The sequence below is a fragment of the Colletes latitarsis genome, chromosome 1 (assembly GCF_051014445.1).
Source record: "Colletes latitarsis isolate SP2378_abdomen chromosome 1, iyColLati1, whole genome shotgun sequence".
NCBI classification, from domain to species: Eukaryota; Metazoa; Arthropoda; class Insecta; order Hymenoptera; family Colletidae; genus Colletes; species Colletes latitarsis.
The window spans coordinates 43,615,189-43,637,352 of record NC_135134.1 but is presented as its reverse complement, the minus strand read 5'-3'; the positions used below and the strand labels follow the sequence as shown (position 1 = coordinate 43,637,352).

The window sequence follows — 22,164 nt, the reverse complement described above, 5'->3', positions numbered from 1 at the left end:
CGACGTATCAAATTGATTAATTTAATTTGGTGAGGAGCAGTCGGCATATCGTTGCAAATAAATAATAATTTTCGAAGGAAAACGTTAACTTTAGGTATATATTTTTGAATCTAATCGATCTGCCTCCTTCTAGATGATGTTACATTTCGTTGACAAAGAATACGACTTTCCTTCGCGACCATTTCTGTTTGGCAGTTCCACAGCTGACGACCAGATGCTGCAAGTGTCGGGAAACATTTATGTTACAGATACAAAACAAGCCTGTGTGTTTTACCGACACCTGACAATTAAAGATCATCGCCGGCAAAACGACCTGCCGAGCATATGTCGCTAGTTCGCCTAACGAAACGTTAGCAAAATGCGAACAACGATCAAACGGTCGAATGTATTGTAGATCGCGTATGATACACTGTGCATACTCATAAAATTCAGGAACACTTACGTTGTCTACATTTTGTTGCAATTATATTAAAATTCAGATATATTGTCTTCATTTTTGTTCAAGTTTACAGTTTGTTTTAAGGTCGTACAAAAATTTAAATACATTTACTGTAGGCTTCCACTATGTTCATGGAGACTATAACCTATTCGCATATCTGTTCGAAATCCTGTTTGGATTTGACAATAAATTCAAAAAATAGAACCTTGAAATTTTCGTCATGTTTCTTCTAATTTAACTAATTACACGTCATATATTTATTATTTTAGACTTTAATGTAAATGTACTCATTTCTCCGAAGAGAATCTAAAAAGGACTGCACAATCGATAAAATAAATATTCTTTGATAATCTGTAATCGGATTAATAATCACGTATGAATCATCGTTCAGACTAGGTTGAAATTGAAGTTATTTGAAATCATTTCTGAAGAGAAACGACAAAGAATGTTAGTCTCCCAAAATCGATGCTACCTATTAATAAATAGTTGTTGTTTGCACCAGATATTCGAAGCTTTCAACGAAAGCAATTTCTGTCAACATGAATTCCACAAACAGCCTACTTTCACTTGATATTTTCGCGTATCTTATTTTAAACTCGTTAAGAAGAAATCCACCTTTTTGTGTGTCGTCTTTTAACTTCCTTAGGAGGAAGTAAACTTCTTAACCCAATTCTCTCTTTTAAATATCACATTCTCTTTTCCTTGGGATATTAAATTCGATTTTTGTCACTGTCCGGCGACCTTTCAATGAAACATAAACGCTACAAGTAATTGCTCTTTTCTTTGTATTCAATAAACATGCTTCTGGTGTCTTTTGATTTTTGATCAGCTGTTAACAAAAATGGTTAAAATCAAAAAATAAAATCAAGCCGTTGCGATTACTCGCTCTTCCATAAACTAACTAAAAAAGGCAACAAAAGTGGAAATTTGTTTCTTTTTATGAATTTATATCTTATATTCTACAATAGTCGTTTACTAAATTTAAAGTTCTTATATAGATAAAGTAATAATATTGGTACATGAATCTCCGCAAAAGGAGTACAAATGAGTACCAATATTTTTTTCTGTAAAAAATATTTATAGTTCAAAATGCAATATATAAATACGGTTTTGATCGGTGACCAACGTGGCGCCATTTTGCCATTTCTGTGCACTCGATATCATCTGACGTTCCAAACAAAGAATTATTGTCAACTGTGAATATTCATTTTAGAAGAAAATAATATGGCCTTTTTGTCTCCTTTATCAAGATCTATAAGCTAGTAGTATTACTTTCTTGATATAAAAACTTGAAAATATTAACTTTCATCCCATTTGTCTCAAAAACAAAATTATATTGGATAATTGTACAAACTGGAATAAGGTGTAACCCTTTTGTAGGTAAAGGTATAACGAATTGATAATCCCCCAATGAAAGCTATCCTTTAATAAAATTTTTCTTTTTAATATAATAGTTTAAATAAAGAGGTGCAATATGTTCTTACACTTAGTTTGTAAATAGAAACATACATTGTTCGACCTGTTTCATATCAAAATATTTCATGTTTTATGTTAAGAAATTACAATATCCCAGTTGCTGGTCATGCTGCATCAATCGTTCGATGCAACAAAAGTGAATCATGTTTTCAACTATAAATATTCATCTCAGAAAAAAAGTGTATAATACTTTTTTGTTCCCTTTTTCGAGATCTATACGCCAGAATAATCATTTTCTCAATACAAGGCTGTAAACGTACCGACTTTTAACGTAATTTACGTTGAAAATCGCCATCTATTTTTACACGCCTAAAAGACAGTGTTTCTTAAACAGTACGATTCTTAACCTTCTAATACTCTGAATAAAAATTTCAAGATCTACCACCCACCGCGATCGCCTACGTATTTCCACTCTCATTTTCTCGATTTACTCGTGATCTTATCGAACACGTCCAACCTTGTACGAGGGTTGCAGCTCGTTATGCGGTTCATATAACATCGTAGGTGGATAGCCACCGCCTGTCGATAATTGATCCCCCGTATCTGTTTTCAATAATCATAACCAACCAGGGAGAAGCGGACAACGTTTATTGTTAACGTTCTTTTTAACGATGCGACGGACAGCGGGCACGCAATTACCATTTCTCGCTATCGATCCAATTGCGCAATCGGGCACGAAAAATATTTTCAGCGCTTCGTCGCGCGATAAGTGGGCTAACGGTTACGTAATAAATTTATTCATCCTCGCTGTCCTTCCCGCGACGACGACGCGATCTCTCCTCTTGGTCTAGCCGGTGTGATTGATTATAATTATAAGCCTCTCGAACTCGAGCTAACGAGTTTACCTCGGGTGCGTAACGAGACTGGCCATTACGTGGCCACGATTACGTGGAAAAATTAATTGATTGTTTCTCTTCGACGCACGTCCGCGACACGCGCGCTAATGAGGTCCCTTTTCTCGACCTTTCCTGTCGCAAAAATGGGCCAGCAACGTGTTTCCCCGCTAGTTGGCTTTCGATCGCGCTGAAGTATGCCAATTATATGACAAACGAATGAATTCCTAACCGCGATTGTTCCCCGTTATCGCGATCGAGACAAGCGACCGAGTCAACTGACTCGATATACGCGAAAGATAGCAACGATAAGAGTCGCGCTTCGAAATTATGAACTACGGTCGACTCGTATCGTCGAAAATTTCGAGCTTTCCATGTGTTGGCTCCCACAAGATTCGTGGAGCCGAGTCATTTAGTAAATAGATAAGTCCAATAACTATTTACAAACACCTTAAATTTATTAACACATATATACACGTGTTAACAATTGTACATATATAAATGGTTCGTAGATTTCTGACATCTAATCCGTACTAATCATGTTCTATTACAGTCTCGTATACTATCTGAGTTCTGCTCGTAACTTGTAAATGTTCTGGTGTAACTGTAAATGTTCTTGTGTAACTGTTAAGTGTTCTGATTGTAACTTGGTTCTGTTCTGGGTGTCACTTGTAAAGGTTCTGACTGTAACTGAGTTCTGTTCTTGATTATACAGGGTGTTCGGCCACCCCTGGGAAAAATTTTAATGGAAGATTCTAGAGACCAAAATAAGACGAAAATCAAGAATATCAATTTCTTGATTGGGGCTTCGTTAAAAAGTTATTAACAATTAAATTCAAAAATTTCAAATCGTTCTGGAAAAATTATTTTCGGTTAAAAGGGTCAATTACAATCATTCTTGGTAAATAGACATACCCCCGAAATCCTACCCACTTTCGAGAAAAAAATTCGAGTAAGTGCTGAAAGTTTTAGGTGAAAAAAAAGACTTTCGAATCGTCTTGGAAAAATTATTTTTAGTTGCAGGGGTCAATTGCAAGCATTTTTGGTCAACAGACATACCCCCGAAATCCTACTCAGTTTCGAGAAAAAAATTCCTTACCGAAAATATAATTTCTGGCCAGAAATGTCTGCCCGAATTTTCATTCGAATCTTTAAAACATCATAACTTCTGAACGGATTGGACGATTTTAATGTTTAAAAAAGCAAACTACGCATATTTTGATGGAGAATATGTAGAAATTCTAAAAATATTCGAAAAGTTGCTCCTTGACATCGTAAAGTGAGAAAAACCCTCTAAAACTGGTCCAATTTGCAAACTGCCATAACTCCTACAATAGTAAAGGTATCTCGTTGAAATTTTTTTCTAATGCAGAGCCCATTGGTACCTACAAAAAAGTATTAGACAACATTTCTGTACAACGTCAAACAAATTTATTAAAAATAAAAAACGAACTTTGAAGAAAAATCGACAGGGGGTTAATTTCCCGAGGAAAAAAAAAAATTTTTAATCGTTCTAAAAAAATTATTTTCAGTTGCGAGGGTCAATTATAATCATTTTTGGTCATTACACATACCCTCGAAATCCTACTCACTTTTGAGAAAAAAATTCTAGAACGCGTTAAATTTTTCGACAAAATTAGAAAATTTCAAATCGTTCTGAAAAAATTATTTCCAGTTGCACGGGTCAATTACAATCATTTTTGGTGAATAGACATACCCCCGAAATCCTAACCATTTTCGAGAAAAAAATTGGAGTAGGTGGACAAATTTTTCAACAAAATTGAAAAATTTCAAATCGCTGAGAGGTTTTGCTTCTTTCTTAGTACTGTCTCGCGTGGATATTCGACACAGGATCACGTTGCATTATTTGGCGGCCGAGCATCGTTTCATTGACTCCAAGAGGGATTCCCCTAGTAGCGGGGATAAAATTTGTACATTCAACGCGGGAACATTGTAACTCTTTCAATCAAGACCGATAAGTAACAGTTTAAAACAGCTATATTTAGGACTCTTTCAGTCTGCTGCTTGTGGCCACAAAAATAAGCAATAAATAGTTGACGAACAAACGAATAAACATCCCCCAAAGATCGACGCAAGACTGGAAAATTGAATTCCTGAATTCATGAATTCATCGAGGCTAACTCGGTGTCAATTTACCTGACACCGTGTCAGCACCAAATCAGACGTTTACTCGAATCAAACAAACAGATTACCATTGCGAGGGCAATCGACACAACGTGGTCGTTTAACGAACAGCATCCACTAAGATCAGATTGATTTCGCGAGGACTGAACACGCTGAAAGACGCCAGAAGCATTTGCAAAAGACGACGTTGCGATGCGAGATGTTGACGATATAATGCATTTATAGGAATCTAATGACCGGTTTTCACTGCAAACACGTCTTTTCAGGCTGACAATCGTGCAGACGTGACTACGCGACGCGTTCGTCTCGCGCCCTATTATTTAAACGGTTTACCATCGTACCGACAGGGCGGCTCGTTAGCGCAGCCATATAATTACATTAAAAAATAATAATAACGATAATAACAGCGTACTGATATGCGCGTGCATTCTCGTTACGCGTCGCGCTTGATCGTTTCATCGGTTATCGCTGCGCAGATGAGGAACGCATTCAGCTCCGGGCGATTCTTTCCTAAGACTCGAAGGTTGAATCGAGATTTCTAAACAATTTGACGATCAAACTGGAATTGAGATCCTGTCTGTCGTTTCCTCGTCGCCATTTGCTGAATTCGATACGTAAAATGACCCTTTAGATAGGACATAATTTTCTCCTTCGCTTCTGAAAAATTCTAAGCCCGATTTTGTCTATTACTGATTTTAAATTATAACTAAACCTAATTTTTCCCCTTTTATTTTGTTACAAACACGCATTTACTAGCATCGAAACATTTTATTTTATATAAATCTTCCCATTTATTATATAGGTAATGTTTATGGAAATTCAGCAATTTTTATTATTGAACAATGTATCGACCAAAGAAAAATAAGAACAGTTACTTTTAAATAAATAAGTATTTCAAAAATAAACGAACACATCGTTTCAATATCTAATAATAATAATCACAGCCATTGTTTAATGACATTTCGGCTAATTTATCAGGCAAAGAAAGTCCCAACATTTTGCACTTGTAGATTGAAAATAACTGCCATATTTCTTCTGTTGGTTTAATTCGTTAATATTTTTAGGTCTGCTTTCCGATAATCGTAATTTGAGCATAAACAACGTGTCTTCGATTCGTCGAAGTGGGTCCTAAATGTTAGAATACAACCCTTTACATAGCAATGATGTTACTTTAAGTACTTGTACCTCTACAATTATCAAATTGTTACTCCTAATATTTTTCACCTAGCAACCGGTATTCCGTCATTGTGTAAGAGTACGTTAAAATCGAAAGGATGTCAGGCTGAGTGCCTCTCTCGTCAGAGAAAAAGAATCCAAGAGATCCTAAGAATTGACGCAACCCTTATCAGCCGTGGGTGTATAAATTTTCTTTGTCTGCGGAAAGTTGGAGGTCCACGTTCAAAGAAATTCATAAGAAAGCTGACTTTGGAAGCTTCGAATTTATGCTCGACCTCTGCACCCAGAAGTAAACAGAAATTCAGTAATGTCAGGAACAGACAAGGCTCGTCAAAGAATATTTCAAAGTTTCGACGTGTATCGCGGAGTTTCTGAAACGTCGACAGTCCTCGGATATGTTCCGTGCAAAACTCATGTAGTTTCTATTATTGAGACGCGAAATCATCTTTTTCGAGATGTACCATGACAACATTTCAAATACTTTTAATTATTTTTCAAATGAACCTTCAATCGCCGGAATTAAATACCTTAAATATCGTTGAATTCGTTTTGATATCGTCTATAGTACTATGAAGTTAAAAATGCCTAGTTCCATTTAAAAATATAACAGTGACCATAATTTTTGATTGAAAAGCAATTTCTTGTCAGACCATCGAAAGGGGCTGAAGAATCGTGGGGACTAATTCGTGCCACACTCTGTATATACTTGTATGAAAATGTATGAAATTTTGCTTGTTCTTGCTCTTATAATAAACACCTTTTGTTACATAATTTCTTGCAAATTAAATTTGTATTTCTATGTGTGTGTAATTAATAAGAAATTATGCTATAAATGCCTGTGTTGTAACAGCAAGCACAACCAAAATGTCATACATTTTTATGCAATTATGAACAAAATATCACTCACACAGTCTGTTTACGAATTTTTACATGGTCCAGAAATTTTTCAAAACTATCGTCACCTGCCAATGAAAGAAACACAGACTTTTCCCGCCGGTGGTCCTAATCTCTGCTTGTATCTCGTTAATTTTCTTAAGAGTTCCCGCAATTTTTCTGCAAGTAACCGAGTTTACCAAGAGGCGGGTAGCCGGCTGTCCAGGTTTCCTCTCGCGTTCCCTCGACGAGATTATGGTCTCCGCGCGAAATTTGAAACCAAGCGTCGACCGCATGGGATTATCCTTCCATAACGTCAGCCGAGAGTTAGACCATAACACGGCATTGCCACATCATGCCAGATAAAATGCAAGAGCGGTGATGTTGTCGGTGAAACGAGAATATCTGGTACCGTCGCTGAGACATGCTCCACAGATCGAGAGCCAAGAAACACACCAGGAGATCGATTCGCGCAACCTGGACGACGTTTTAGCGCGTAATCCATGCCATTCGAGCTGCTAGGAGATCAAGATGCATATACGTGATTCCTAAATATACGCATATACGCGCCAAGAACGCTTTAAGGTGACTAAAAAAACGCTAAACTAAAGCTAGAACGATTTCTGCCCAATTTGACTCTTCAGAATTAGGTTTCCCGGGGTTTTCACATCAAATTTAAATTACGTATGGCTTTTCAGAAAACACTATGTCCTAAGTGTATAAGTTTAAGGAGACCAGGCAGTCGGATTGAGCCTTTTTGTAAGGGTTTCCATTAAAAAAATTCCATTGAAGAAAAGCATAAATAACCTTCATATGTCCTCTATGCATTCACTTATGAAAGAAAAAATTACAGCAGATTAAACAACCCTCAAAACCATTTAATTTTTGTTTCAAACATTTTCCGATATCATCAACACTTTTGAAGATATTTGTGTGCATAGAAAAAAATAGTTTAAGTAAATGTTATTCAGTTTGATAAAACCTATTAAATGACAGAAAAATTATATCATCTTTTATTTTCAAAAATATGGAGACTCAACAAATTTTTAAAGGCAAATTGTAATGTTTTTAGATAAATTTACCGTTGTCAATCTGCCAGAAGCCAACGAAATTAGAAGAAAGTTTTAAAAATTCGTTCTTTTAAAAAGTACCAAATATTAAGCACTAATATTGAAATTAGTTTCACTATGAATGCGACTCATTTTTGCCATTTTCCATCTACTATTTGTATCACGACTCTGACTCGTTATTACAAGACAAAGAGTTAATCTAAAAAGAAATGAAGTTGATATCTTCATTGGTTTCTAAAATAACAGCGTCCAACCTTTTATTTGGACAAAGTGGTTTAATTTTGAAATTCGTGAGATTAGTCTAGACCCTAGAAGTTCTTCAGTTAATGCACGATACAGGATAACAGTCATCGATACAAACTCCTACGTGCGATATATCGACTTTTTCACAGAATCATCACCATTCGCTGCGTACTTCTATCAACTATGGACATGTTTCTTGATGTCGTCGCGACAGAACTTCGAACTTTGCGTCCTCAACCAGGTCACCAACTCTTTATTTTAAAGCAAGGATTGAGAAGAGTTCGAAAGCATAAAGAAGAAATTTTGCTGCAACATGGTAACTTTGAAGTTGGATTTCGCACCGTCCATCATATGGTCCAAGTTTATCATAATGCCACTTTTACGTTTTCCCAAAGTTGAACACTTTCGAACAATAGTAAACTGGAGAGTTAAAAATGTACATATAAAAATACATTTTTCTGTAAGAATTATGAGACGATCATAAAACGAAAATAGATTCTGTTTAGTCAAGATTTATGTTTAACTTTTTATGAATTCAAACTTTTATTTACAATATAAAATCATATTAAAATCACAAAAATTAGTCGTATTTTTGATCCATGATTAAATTTAAGTTTATTTTTCACATTTATTTTTCCAAAAAACAAGAAATTCTCCAATTTAATCCGCACATTTTAATGCGGCGTTTTTGATAAAATTTTCAAATTGTAAGGAATATTTTAAGATATTCGTTCGCGAACTACATACGTGGGCTGTATGCTTATAAACCTGTTGGAAATACAAATTATATTGCATGCTCAATGATTCTGCACTCGTTTGTCATTTTTTTCCAACATATTTAAGTATAAGGTTGTGTCCATTGTCTCATCGATAAACACCAACACTTCTACGCCAGGTATGACGCAATACCTCGCATAATAATTCTACCGCCTTCGTGTTTTAGCGTTCTTTGAAGATTGCTAGCCTCCTATTCAGAGTTCGCTCTTATCCACGCTTTAATCAGATCATCTCACTAAAATATCGAAAATTTGCTTTCGTTCGAAAATAAAATATCACCATAAAAGTTTTGATATTTAATCATATATTCCTCAGCGAATTCAATTCTTCTTTTTTTGTTTAGTTTGTCGACGAATGTCGTACTTTGTCAGTTTTATCGTAGAACTCATCCTTTTATTTCACTGTTAATCTCTGATGAATTGATTTCCGAATTTTCTTTCCTTCATTACAATCAAGTCCCTAAATGTATGCCTGGTTTATCTGCCAATAAACTTACAATTATCTACGTACACTTTGCAAAAAGCTAATTTTTAAAGTAGTTGCGTAATAATATTGTCTTTTAGAATTTCCAAAACAAAATTAATTATGCTAGATAATAAAGGAAATTCCACAAATATGTTAAAAGAGTACTGCTGCGACTGTAACGAACCTTTGAACACAAAGTATTCAGGATCGCGAGTGATGTGGTCGCGTTTTTAAGATAAATAGAAATAGAATAGCAAATTCTGGGTCCATTTTGACTCGAATCTGAATTTCGTTATTTCGTATTCTAATGCAAGGTTTCTGATTGAATTTTTACTTTATCGTATTTGTAAATTCCTTATTTACAAGTGGACCCAAAGTGTTCTTTTATTAATTACCGTCTCCGATTTATTAAAATTTCTATACAGTACAATCTGCCGAGTTGTCACGATTTTCGTCTGAGTCGTGATTCCAAGGATAACGGCGATCAAATTTCACCTACCTGTCTGATTGTCACAGCACGGTTCCTGACCCACTGACAACTTTACAGGCAATACTGTATCGCTTTTCACGAAACCCTTGTATTTCGCGACGAAGCTAGGAAGTACTGCAATGATTTCGATTAGGAAAAATGTGTTGAGAATCACTGACAGTCAACAGAAATTGGAAAGGAGAGGTTCATGCAACGTTACTATAGCGGTGTACAAGCAACAGCCGCAGCTTCTTGGCGTACGAGATGCGTAATTAATAGCCTCGCGACTTATAAATTATTGACGATGAAATGCGTTGAATTAATGCACATATTAAATGGCCTTTTGTCCAGCCACGAGCAGCCAATCCCGTTTGCATCCGCTCCGCGGAAACTGCGCTCGTGTTGAAACGGAAAACCGAGAGGAGTGCGCAAGAATGCTGGCAAACATGATTGCGAAAATTACGAGATCGCAGATTCTTTGAAAATCCGAATCGTTCTAACGCCAATGATATAAAAAGGGAATTTTCTCGATAGTGTAAAATTCTTGACAGAAAGAAGCACAGTTTTCCTATTGTTTTTCGTATTATCTGTAACACCTGCAAGCTGCACGGAAACACTTTGATAAAAGCCACAAAACCGAGGCTGCATTGACTTTTGACGAGTATGGCAAGTCATTTAGTAATTATTTAGATCAAGGAAAAATGCCTCATGTTGTCGAGGGAGCCATTTTAAACAACTTTTTTTCTCTAGAACGACTGGAAATCGCTTTTAATTTACGAAATATTTGCTAAAAACTATCATGGTAGTTATTTAGTATAGCTCGTTTCTTTCTTTTTTTTAGTTTTAACATCGTGCGATTAGTATTAATTTTTATGAATTATGTTTAGGTTTTGTTATGTTTGTTTCTATCCGCGAATATGTAACGAGCGAATAACATTGCAGTTTGGTTAACGTGTGAAAAAAGAATTTGTTCAAAAGTTAAGCTAGTTCTATAATTAGCCACATTTTAATCTAATTTACAAAAATTATGAATCGTAAAATATTAACAAAGCAAAGTACGTAACACGACATTTAAAACTGAACAGATATCTCGTAAACTTAAGGCGACCGCTAATTGTTTTAGAGGAGAAAATTATTCAAGGTAGTGTTAAACTAAACAATTATCGGTTATTTTATTATAAGAATTGACCATTTTTATTCAGACAGCCAGATAAATATAAGAAGCCGCGGAGTTCATTACGGAACTTTTATCGAGGTAAAAATATGGACTCTTAACGAGTTCTTGTACTCGTCATTGTTGTAATAAACACTGGAATAGTATTATATTAGTCTTATTTTGTTAGTTACTCTTTACGAGCAAACAATTATGGTACGTCTACAGAATTTTCAGCCTCTAAATTCCAAAATATTCATCGAGATGAACATTTAGACTTTTAACGAAGAATTTCTGTAATTATATTGTTAAAATACATTAATATTATAAGCGTACTTGTTCATTTTGTTAATTGCTCTTTAATTGCAGAAATCCTTGATAAAAGTCTCAGAATATGGTAGACTATTTTATTCCAGAAATTTATCGTTATCATTTAAATAGGTGTGTAAAGATAGTAAAGGAGGAATTCATGTACAGATTGTTAGAACGATAATTAAAATAATATTCTAAGGATTTCTTTTTTTGATTACTATTTAACTATAGAAACTTCTTGATAATATATACAAAATTGTATCCACTCAGTAATTTTTAATGAACATGGTCGGCAATGTAATTCCAGGTGTTTACCTTTTTCATTTACACGGATCAAAGCACATGAATGGTAGAAATGTTTCAGCAATTTTTATCAAGGTAGACATCGTGAGTTTTAACGAGGAATTTCTGTATTTACGATTATTAGAATAAACATTAGAATAATATTGGACTGATTTAATTTTGTTAATCTTTAACTACAGAAACTCCTCGATATAGGTCATAAATTCGGGTAAGATTAATGTCAAAACTAAATTTTGAACGAAAAATTGATGCACTTACTATTATTGAAATAGACATTTTAGTATTACGAGTGTTCTGATTTCATTTTGTTAATCACTATTTAATTGCAGGAAATCTTCAATAAAAGTCACTATTTTATTTCAGGAATCGAACGTTTCGATTCACATAAACGAATAAACATAAACAGTGGTGTTGGCCATTCCTTTTTTTACTTTTATCGAGGTAAAAATTCCGAGTAACAACAAGGAGTTTCTGTACCCATAATCGTTAGAACAAATACTGAAACAGCATTATAAGCACATTGGTCCCATTTTGTTACTCACTTTTTAACCCTTTTAACTTACGAAGCGATAAAATCTTTTTATATTTATTCGATAATTTAGAGGTTCCCAAAAGCATATTTGCCAATCGTTTTGACACGAAATCTTGCAGTAGTGTCTGCTCGTTTCTAGAACAATTTCTGAAATTCGTCTAAATTCGTACACATTATTGGTTACGATCAAACTTTCCATCATATCAGAATGTTATCAGCCACTTGTTACATCATCCAAACAGTTACCACATGAGTTAATCACAATCATACAAAACCAATTTCATTGATACGATTTCCATGTTTAGTCACTTCCCATAAAACCAACCAACATAGTTTATAGAAAACGAGGCACTTCGGTTTCGTATGTTCGAATATCATCCTCTTCGCTTTGCTCCTAAATATTTTCTCGAATAACGTTTAGAAAAGAGAAAAAACACCGATGCTCGCGTTTTAATCTGATAAGATCAAAACGACCGCCGCGAAGCTGTAAGTTTGCTTCGTAAACACGTGTTCATCGTATCGCTTGTAATTCACTATTGAACTACGCTCGGGACAAGATTGTCTTATCTAAACCTGACTGTTTAATATTCTATTGCAAACTAAACGTGTGCTAAAGCTGGTTCTACCTACGTCATCTTAAATGCTCGAAGATACGTCGATGTCGTTCTGACGCGAACAAGATTTTGACGGCGTTATCGCCGCGGCGAAATTAATCAATCAAATCGAAGTATTCGATTCGCGTCAGAACGCCTCGGTCTCTTTCTTCTAATTCCTACGTGTGTGAAAAAGGTGTAAAGCGTGAATGAAAAACTGAGGAGAGAAAAAAAAAACCGCATGCAAATGAGAGACAGGTCCCACCATTGTCCTCGTTCCAGAAGAAGTCCGAGAGAACTATGATTCTGGTGTGGATCGTTCGTTTTGGGGAACGGATGCAGAACCAAATAAATAAGTGAAAACATAAAGTAAAATAAAATAGGGAGAATAAAAGACGAAAAAAAAATAAAGAAACAGAATGAGCTGTCGTTTGTCACTTACCCTTCAGAGAGGATGTTATCATGGGGTCACCTGAAAACGACACAAGTACAGTATTGCGTGAACGTCATGGCATGAAAGTGAGAGATAAAGTGGGAGACAGAGTGGCAGATAGATATACAAAGAGCGAAAGAAGGAGAGCCGTATGAGAACAATTTCGTCACTGTAATTAAAATAGCTAATTGGTAGATGTAAAAAGCTAGAGAAGATGAAAGATCAAAGAAAGGGAAGGCAGAGATGCGTTCACCGTTTGTACTCTTCGTTGTTGTAGAGGGTGCAAAGAAATTATAATACGCCGGGATTCTCCATCTTTGGACAGGTGTTCAAAAACCTTGACCTAAGAAACGAAGGTCAATCGTTTCGTTTCATCGTATTCTATTCGTCGCTAGGAATCACAGATCGCTATTAAAATTTAAATAATTCTTGGACAGACTTTAGATATTTGTTCACATTAGGGGCTTCCTGGGCGATTTAAATGTATGTTGTGGAGTTCCTGAGTGTTTCTTTCGCGCTTAATTTTCAAAAGGTTGTTGCAAATCTATTGGAATTTATGAACAAGCAAAATAATAGATAATTACTATTCATTCAAATACAATAATCTGCAGAGTCACGCAGAACTTTGTATGCTATTAAGCTATTCAAAAGTTTGTTGAAATTGTCCAAAATTAAGAATGATAAATAAAAACGAACGATTCAAAGTTCAAAATAAATTGCGATTACGCGATTTAAAAGAAAAGTAGGTTGGTCTAGGTTGAACGTATATTTTTATTTTTTATACCTTTTGTTTGAGTGCTCCTGGTAGCCTTGAACATCGATTCTAATAGATTTACATTAACAATGACAATTAAGCGCTGTCGACATTTTTTGTATTAAAACACCGAGGAATATGTCCCTAACAATATGCATTGAAATCATTAAAATTGCCAAGGAAGTTTTTTACGCAAATAACTATTTAAAGTCTGTTAAAGAATTATTTCTACTTCGTCATTTTTTAAGAAAACGATTGAGTTACAACTTATAATTATGTACTTCGAGACTTCTTATCCTCGCCACGAGTAGAATACGATGAAATAAAAAAAAAATTTGACCTTACTTTCTAGGTGAAGATCAATTTTACATTCTTTAATTGTAACATATAATTTCACTACACACTGTACATTATACGCAACCGGTTTAATTAATTCCTAGTGATTTGATATCAATGTCTAAACATGGACGATTATTATTTTCTAGTACTGCTGGCGTGGTGGCGTGATAAATAAATTATGTCTGTACAAAAATGGTATTACTGGAAAAATGTGGGACTCGCCTTTTTATAAATGTAAACACGTCTCCATTGGATGGTATTGAGAAAAATTGTAATATCTCATTATAAACTACACTGTCGACTCTCTGATTTTTCAAACTCTGATTTTATCTATAAGTTAAATTGTTACAAATTGATCAAGAATATTGTTACGCAAATATAGTATAGTTTTCACACAATTGTTACCAGTCATCGAACGAAATACATATTCGTCCCAAAATGAATAATATTCTGATAAAATGGTTTCAAATTCCTTTGCATCGATACATGTTTTAAGACGCTGCTTCAGCATACATTTAGCTGATAAAATTATGAATAATTATGGATTAAACAAATACATTCGTCTCGCTTAAAACGTCGATTTTGTTGATTGCGTATAAAAAAATTAGAAAGCAAACAAGGTGTTACAAAGTATTACCAACCTTAAGTAGACCTTGCATAATCAAAAAATGGAAACAATAATCGAAAATTTCGACAATAGTAAAATTTCAAAAGCTACTGGAGGTAGAAAAACAATGTTAAACATGATAAATTTTTGGTTTTTACATGCAATAGCACGATGTAATGAAAATGTCGCCAAATCGTAGTTGATGTAACTATAAATCTATCATAGTGTTATTCAATCAATGTATAGCATTATAAGGATATAGAAATAAAATTTGGAATTTTTTGTGTTTTATAAGTCGCGATTCTAAAATTTCAAAAATTATTGCGAGAAAAAAATATACTTTTTCGCATTATATTTACTTTGTTAAATAGTACAAGTTTTACCTATAACATTTATAAATAACGAAGATATTTAAGTAATTCCGTTTTTATACTATTATAATTATTATATTAGTATTATTATTAGTAGTAGTAACTTAAATACTACTTTTCAGTGAAATAATTTAGGCGTATATCAAGATTACAATTTCCTAATTATTTAATATTACAATTAATTTATGCGTACAAAATAGATTATGTAAACGTTTGCAAAATAGTATTCAAAGTCTTGAAAGCACTGTTACACCTGATGATTCAAAGAAACTTGCGTTAATATTACATAATACTAAATAATTAATACAAGCTCCTTTGAATCGTCACATATAACAGTACTTTCAAAGACGTAAACACGGAATCACTTGAATATCTTCGTTATTTACAAACATATAAAAAAATATTACAGGCAAAACTTGTACCAATTAACGAAGTAAATATAACGCGGAAAAGTATAAATTTTTCCGCAATAAATTTTAGAAATGTTATAACTGCGACTTATAAGAAACAAAAAATTCTAAATTTTGTTTCTAAATCCTTATAAAGTGTAAAAAGACGAATTCAAAGAGGTACTAGAATGCATGATAGCAATACACTTTAATGGGGAAAAACAATTTCAGATTTTGCGTAGGTTATTTTTCCAAGCAAAATTCCAAAATTATAAAATACGTTCCACCCTGCTATACGGTCATTCGATGTGCACGAAAACATATTTAAACATTTTGCCTCGTGACTTTTTAATAAATTCGTAACGAAAGGGTTAATATCACGAGCAGAATCGAAACCATTCGAGGAATATGAAAGAGAGCAAGAGCAGAAGGCCGTGTCGACGGCGCGTGGGCCCGGTATGGCAAAGTAGGGAGGGTCTTTGGGCCGAGATCACAGTTCCAGAGGTCAGGGATCAGGCATGCGCCGCAGAAAGGAACGGGAAAACGTTTCTCTCGCAGCAGATAGAGTATCTCCTCGCATAATGCGCAAGTGGGAGGCTCGTACAGCCACGCTTAGGACCGAGCCACGACCGAGCGAACTGTCTTCGCGAAGAAGACCCTTCTTTGTTCGCCGTTGCTCTTCTCTCCTCTGTCCTCCTCCCTTTATTAGGCTTTGTTTTACCTCGCCCTTACCACCGACGAACGCGATTCGTTGCACCGTGCCGTGACGCGCCACACACGAACGTAATGTTATGCGACTCTTGGACGCCCGAGTTGCCACCTTTCTTTACCATCAATGTCTATCCTTTCATTTCTCCCCCGATTTTGTAAATTTCCAACGATTTCACAACAGTTTATAACGTGGTCGAAGCGAACTACGTTGAATCGAGTCTATTCTGGTGTCCACGGGATCATGAGTTTGTGCATTTTTAAGGTCACTGGTTTAGGATTACATTACAGAATTACGAATCTCAAAAGTTCATTTAAATGCTCCAAGGTCAAGAATCCAAATTCAAAGGATCAAGAATTTTGGATTTGAAAGGTTAACAGCCCACAGTTTGGGATATCAAGAACTATAAAATTTTAGGTTTGAGGAATTTTTTAAACAAACGCATAAACTTTTAGAGGAATCATTCATTCATGGTCAGACATTGTATTGTCAGTGAAGAATTTTTTTCTCGGAAGTCTTCAATAGTTTCAAGTTGTCCAGAGATGTAAGAGCTCCTGTTTGAAGAGTCCACGATATTTCGATATTCCAATCAACTTAAAGTTCAAAATATCGCCAATGTAATTAACTACTCGAAACCTGAAACTCGCAGATCTGATCTAACGGCATAATTGCAAAGTCATTTCTCTTACCAAGACGTTTTCCGATGTTTGCAAATGTAGCAGAACGGTAATAGATGTTCTTCTCAACTATTTTCCTTCTTTCTGATAACCGACCCGCAATCCGGTTGGATGGAATCCGAATAAAAAGACACTGTTACAAAGGCAATTAAAAAATCTACACTCATAATTATACTTCACTGTTACTTGAATGCAAATGAAATATTTATCCGGAACAGTTTGCGTTGGTCACGATTGGAAGGTAAGACGAATAAACGAAACAAAACTGCTACCGTCACGGGCCATCGTTTCAAGAAGTCACGGAACGAATAACGCGTATAATCGGTTGATTAGAGTGAATGATATTGGCAGAAGCTCCTATCCCCGAGCACAAGTGTAAATCTATTCACTGTCAGGATGCAATTATGCCGGTGTGTTGCAACGCTAACTAGCAGCGGTTTCGAGTTAATCGTGAATATGAGTTATCGTATGCTTCCACCCTTATAACCAGGTTCCTATAAGCAACTACGGTTGTTCGTTTAAACGTTCAAGGACACTGCTATCATTTACTCGCGAAAAAACCTGTTAAACATGTCCACTGTAATTGAACACAGTATGACCTTAAAGACGGCCAATATTATCTGTCGATGCTTCAATTTATGCACTTATACAATTACTAATTCGTTAATAACATACGATTTTTCAATCGAGTAACTTCTGACGCTAAAAAAACGTGTACAGATTTCAAATTAACGTTTCAAGTGCACACGTATTTGGCTACAAAGCGCAAAAAAAAGAAAGAAAGACATATTTCTGGCTATTCAACAATTATTATTAATCGTATTAATACGTAAAAGTTGTTTCACTTAATAACAACAATATTTTGCAAATGTGTACGTTAATTTACGTCAAGACTAACATGTACCCATTATAGTTATTATACGTAGGAGCAACCACTTGACGATACTTTTTTTTATAAAGCTGAAAAAATATAAATAGTTAAATCTGTAAGTTTGAAGTTAATGATTCGTCGATTTCACAATTTGAAATTTCTATACGAGCGATTTGTTTTGTAAGTTTATCGAGGTTTTATGAAAGTATTCTTTGTATACAGGGTGTTCGGCCAACCCTGGGAAAAATTTTAATGGGAGATTCTAGAGGCCAAAATAAGACGAAAATCAAGAATACCAATTTGTTGATGGTGGCTTCGTTAAGAAGTTATTAACGTTTAAAGTTCTGCCAATACTGAATTTTTTTCTCGAAAGTGGGTAAGATTTCGGGGGTATGTCTATTCACCGAAAATGATTATAATTGACTCCCGCAAACGAAAATAATTTTTCCAGAACGATTTGAAATTTTTTTTTTTCGCCGAAAAATTTAGGCACCACCCCCCCCCTGTCGATTTTCCTTAAAAATTTGTTTTTGATTTTTAGTAATTTTGTTTGACGCTGTACGGAAAAATTGTTTAGTACTTTTTTGTAGGTATCCATGAACTCTACTTCCTCCCAAAATTTCATTGAAATATATTCACAATTGTAGGAGTTGTGGCTGTTTGAAAATTGGACCATATTTATGGGGTTTTTCTCATTTTGCCGGGTCAAGGACCAACTTTTCGAATATTTTTAGAATTTCTACATATTCTACACTAAAATACGCGGCGTTTGCTTTTTTAAACATTAAAATCGTCCAATCCGTCCAGAAGTTATGGTGTTTTAAAGATATGCATGAAATTTCGAAGAACCATTTCTGGCCAGAAATTATATTTTCGGTAAGGAATTTTTTTCTCGAAAGTGGGTAGGATTTCGTGGGTATGTCTATTGACCAAAAATTATTATAATTGGTCCCTGCAATAAAAAATAATTTTTTTAGAACGATTTAAAATTTTTTAATTTTGTTGAAAAATTTCACACCTTCTCGAATTTTTTTCTCCAAACTGGGTAGGATTTCCGGGGTATATCTATTCATCAAAAATGATTATAATCGACCCTTGCAATCGGAAATAATTTTTTTAGAACGATTTGAAAAATCGCCGAACACCCTGTATAGCTATACGATGTTAGTTTTATTTAGTATCCTAAATAATAGTCTTTGATATTTCGATGGATTTTAACTCACTTGCATTCACATTGTAAATTCATAGTGATAGTTGAGAATAAATTATTGAAATATTAAGTCTGTAATACAAATGGCCAATTTTATTGAACTATTGACGTACATAGACATATTATCAATAGTTAAATAAAAGTAACGATCATAATACGCATTAAATGTCGACATCGATAAGTATAAATTGTCGCTGGATCAATGAAAACATTACTGGTGAACTGATTGATGATCTAAATGCGTTGTCGACGAAATACACCACTAGATGACATTTTTATTACTTTTATTTATTTTTATCTTATTAAAATTTCAAGTTTTTATAGTAGAATGGTAATTTTTTATTTTGCACCGCAATTGAGCCTCAGATTGACGTGTACACGCGTCGAATGCAGTTAACTGGTTAAACGGATAATTGTTCGAACCGCGAGTAAGGTTGCAATCTTCAATGTGGTTCGATTAAAAGGTGTAACTTTAACTGACGAAGAAAATTTTGGATTAAGAGTCGTGGCTCTGATCCTCGTAGTAAGCTGTGGCCCGCGATGCTGCGCATCAGTGCGTGCATCTGCTTGCACATGCAAGCCATGCCAGCGCGTGTGGGCCGAGCAGATCTTCCGGTGGATTTTGCACGATGACTCACCACATCTCGTACCTCGAATCGTTCATTCTTCTTCGAACTGGTCGACAATATACGAAATACATCGAGGATAGTTTCGAAAGGAAGAACGGTCTTTCGATCGCGTCCGAACTTTTATAATCGACGATTTGTGTGGCTCCCGAGGTCCGAAGAAAGAACCATCGACAGATAAATTAGCGTTCATTATACCGTAAAAGCGAATTCCTACGAAACTGTACTGTTTTACCATTTCCTTGAAGTAATTACACGGTAACCCAACTCAGGTCTGACCCAAACCCTTAAAAATATTTTTAAACAACCCGGTTTTTTCGAATCTATGAATAATCTTTGCCTATTTCGACCTGTGCACTAATGTCTGACCAGAAATATTCTACTGAAATTTCATGCAAGTCTTTAAAATATTATAACTTCTGAACGGAATGGAGGATTTTAATGTTTCAAAATGAAAAACAACGCGTATTTTGGTAGAGAATATGTAGAAATTCTAAAAATTAACAAAAAGTTGCTCCTTAAACCCGTAAGGTGAGAAAACCGCCTAAAACTAGTCCAATTTTCAAACGGCCATAACTCCTACAATAGTGAATATATTTCAATGAAACTTTTTTCTGAAGTAGAGCTCATGAGTACCTTCAAAAAAGTATTAGACAACTTTTCTATAGGGCATCAAATAAAATTACTAAAAATCGAAAACGAATTTTTAAGCAAAATCGACAGGGGGTAGGTGCCTAAATTTTTCGGCGAAAAAAATTAGTTTCAAATCATTCTGGAAAAATTATTTTCGGTTGCAGAGACCAATTACAATCACTTTTGGTGAATACACATAGCCCCGAAATCCTACGCATTTCTGAGAAAAAAAATTCTTTACTGAAAATACAATGTCTGACCATGACTGTCTGGTTACCCTGAAAAAAAAAAAATTTCAAATCGTTCTGAAAAAATTACTTTTAGTTGCAGGGGTCAATTACAATCATTTTTGGTGGATAGACATACCCTCAAAATCCTCCGCATTTTCGAGAAAAAAATTCTTTACCGAAAATACAATGTTAGACGGAACTTTAAACGTTAATAACTTTTTAACAATCCCTCAATCAACAAATTGGCATTCTTCATTTTTGTCTTATTTTGGCCTTCAGAATCTCCCATTAAAATTTTTCCCAGGTGTGGTCGAACACCTTGTATAAAACTTAAACGCATAATATAGTTGTACTATTTTGATTAAATTTAATTTGTACCTATTTCCCCCTACCTGTTCACTGAATTTTTTCCGCAACTGTACGTTCGCATTCTTCGCTACGGAAGGGTCAGCTGGTCTCAATTTGTCGTAGCTCGGAAGCATTCGAAAGGGAATATTAGCCTCGCCTTCGAGCGGATCCTTGATCGAGAGGTAAGCGTTACGGAGAGAAAATGATCGCGGCGGTTCGGTTTGAACGCGGGAAAAGAGGTGGAAACTCGCAGGAAGGAGTCGAGTGGGACGGACGAACGCGAACGAAACTCGAGGATGGAGGTGGATGATGCGAACCGGTGGATAAGAGACGAGGAGAACGAGGAGGAAATCGATTATTCGCCGAGCGGCGTCCTGCGATCGCCTGCTTAGGAATAAACACTAACCACCAAGTTTATCCTGGAACGTTGCATTATCCTCGGCAACGAGACGGAACGCCAGCGTCCTTGAGCGCTAGAAACGCGTCTCAGGATCCTCGATCGATCGTTGCGCGTTGCATTCTTCGCGGAAACGACCAAACGGGAAGCATGGGGGATCTTTGGAAGATCGTAGATCGCTTGGATCCTGTCGCGATTAATAACGCTGGGACTAATTGGCACGAGGCTCTCGAGAGACGCGTTTAAGAGACCTTCCGCTATTTCTCGACGAATTTCGTGGAATATTACATGCCGCGGGTCGCGTGTCCTGCGAAATCGAACGACTTCCGCCGCCACGGGAATTTTCCATTTCGTCGTTCAAGGTTTCAACGTTCGAGCCTCTCGTGTTCCAAGTTCTTCGTGCTTCGTATCCTCGTTACGTGCAAATCTTACGACTGTAAGCTAGAAGAATGTACACAGTGTTATATTGTAACGATATGATACAGGAAGTCTCGCGAGTACCGTTTCAAATAACGTCCGAACCGATTTCACGAGATAAAGATAGAGGGACAATTTTTCCCCGAGAAACCAAAGCAACGAACGTGATCTTCATATTCTCTCTTGTTTCTAAAATATTTCCAGGACAACTTTATTTCTTTAACACGTTGACTGCCAAACTGTACTCCTCAAATTGTCTACGAAAACGATACTCTTTTTTGGACAAATGTACTT

At 35.4% G+C, this 22,164-nt stretch overlaps 1 protein-coding gene across 6 annotated transcripts in view; it reads right to left on the bottom strand.

The window, feature by feature from the left end:
• Positions 1–22,164, bottom strand: part of LOC143342173 (thyrotroph embryonic factor) — a 145,768-nt gene that overhangs the window by 117,478 nt on the left and 6,126 nt on the right. For 4 of the 6 annotated variants that reach the window (XM_076765774.1, XM_076765791.1, XM_076765782.1 and 1 more), the window contains exon 3: positions 13,302–13,331. The exons of the other annotated variants lie outside the window; for them this stretch is intronic. In XM_076765774.1, the coding sequence (XP_076621889.1) occupies positions 13,302–13,331 (30 nt within the window). The remainder of the gene's footprint in view (positions 1–13,301; positions 13,332–22,164) is intronic. 6 annotated transcript variants of the gene reach the window in all.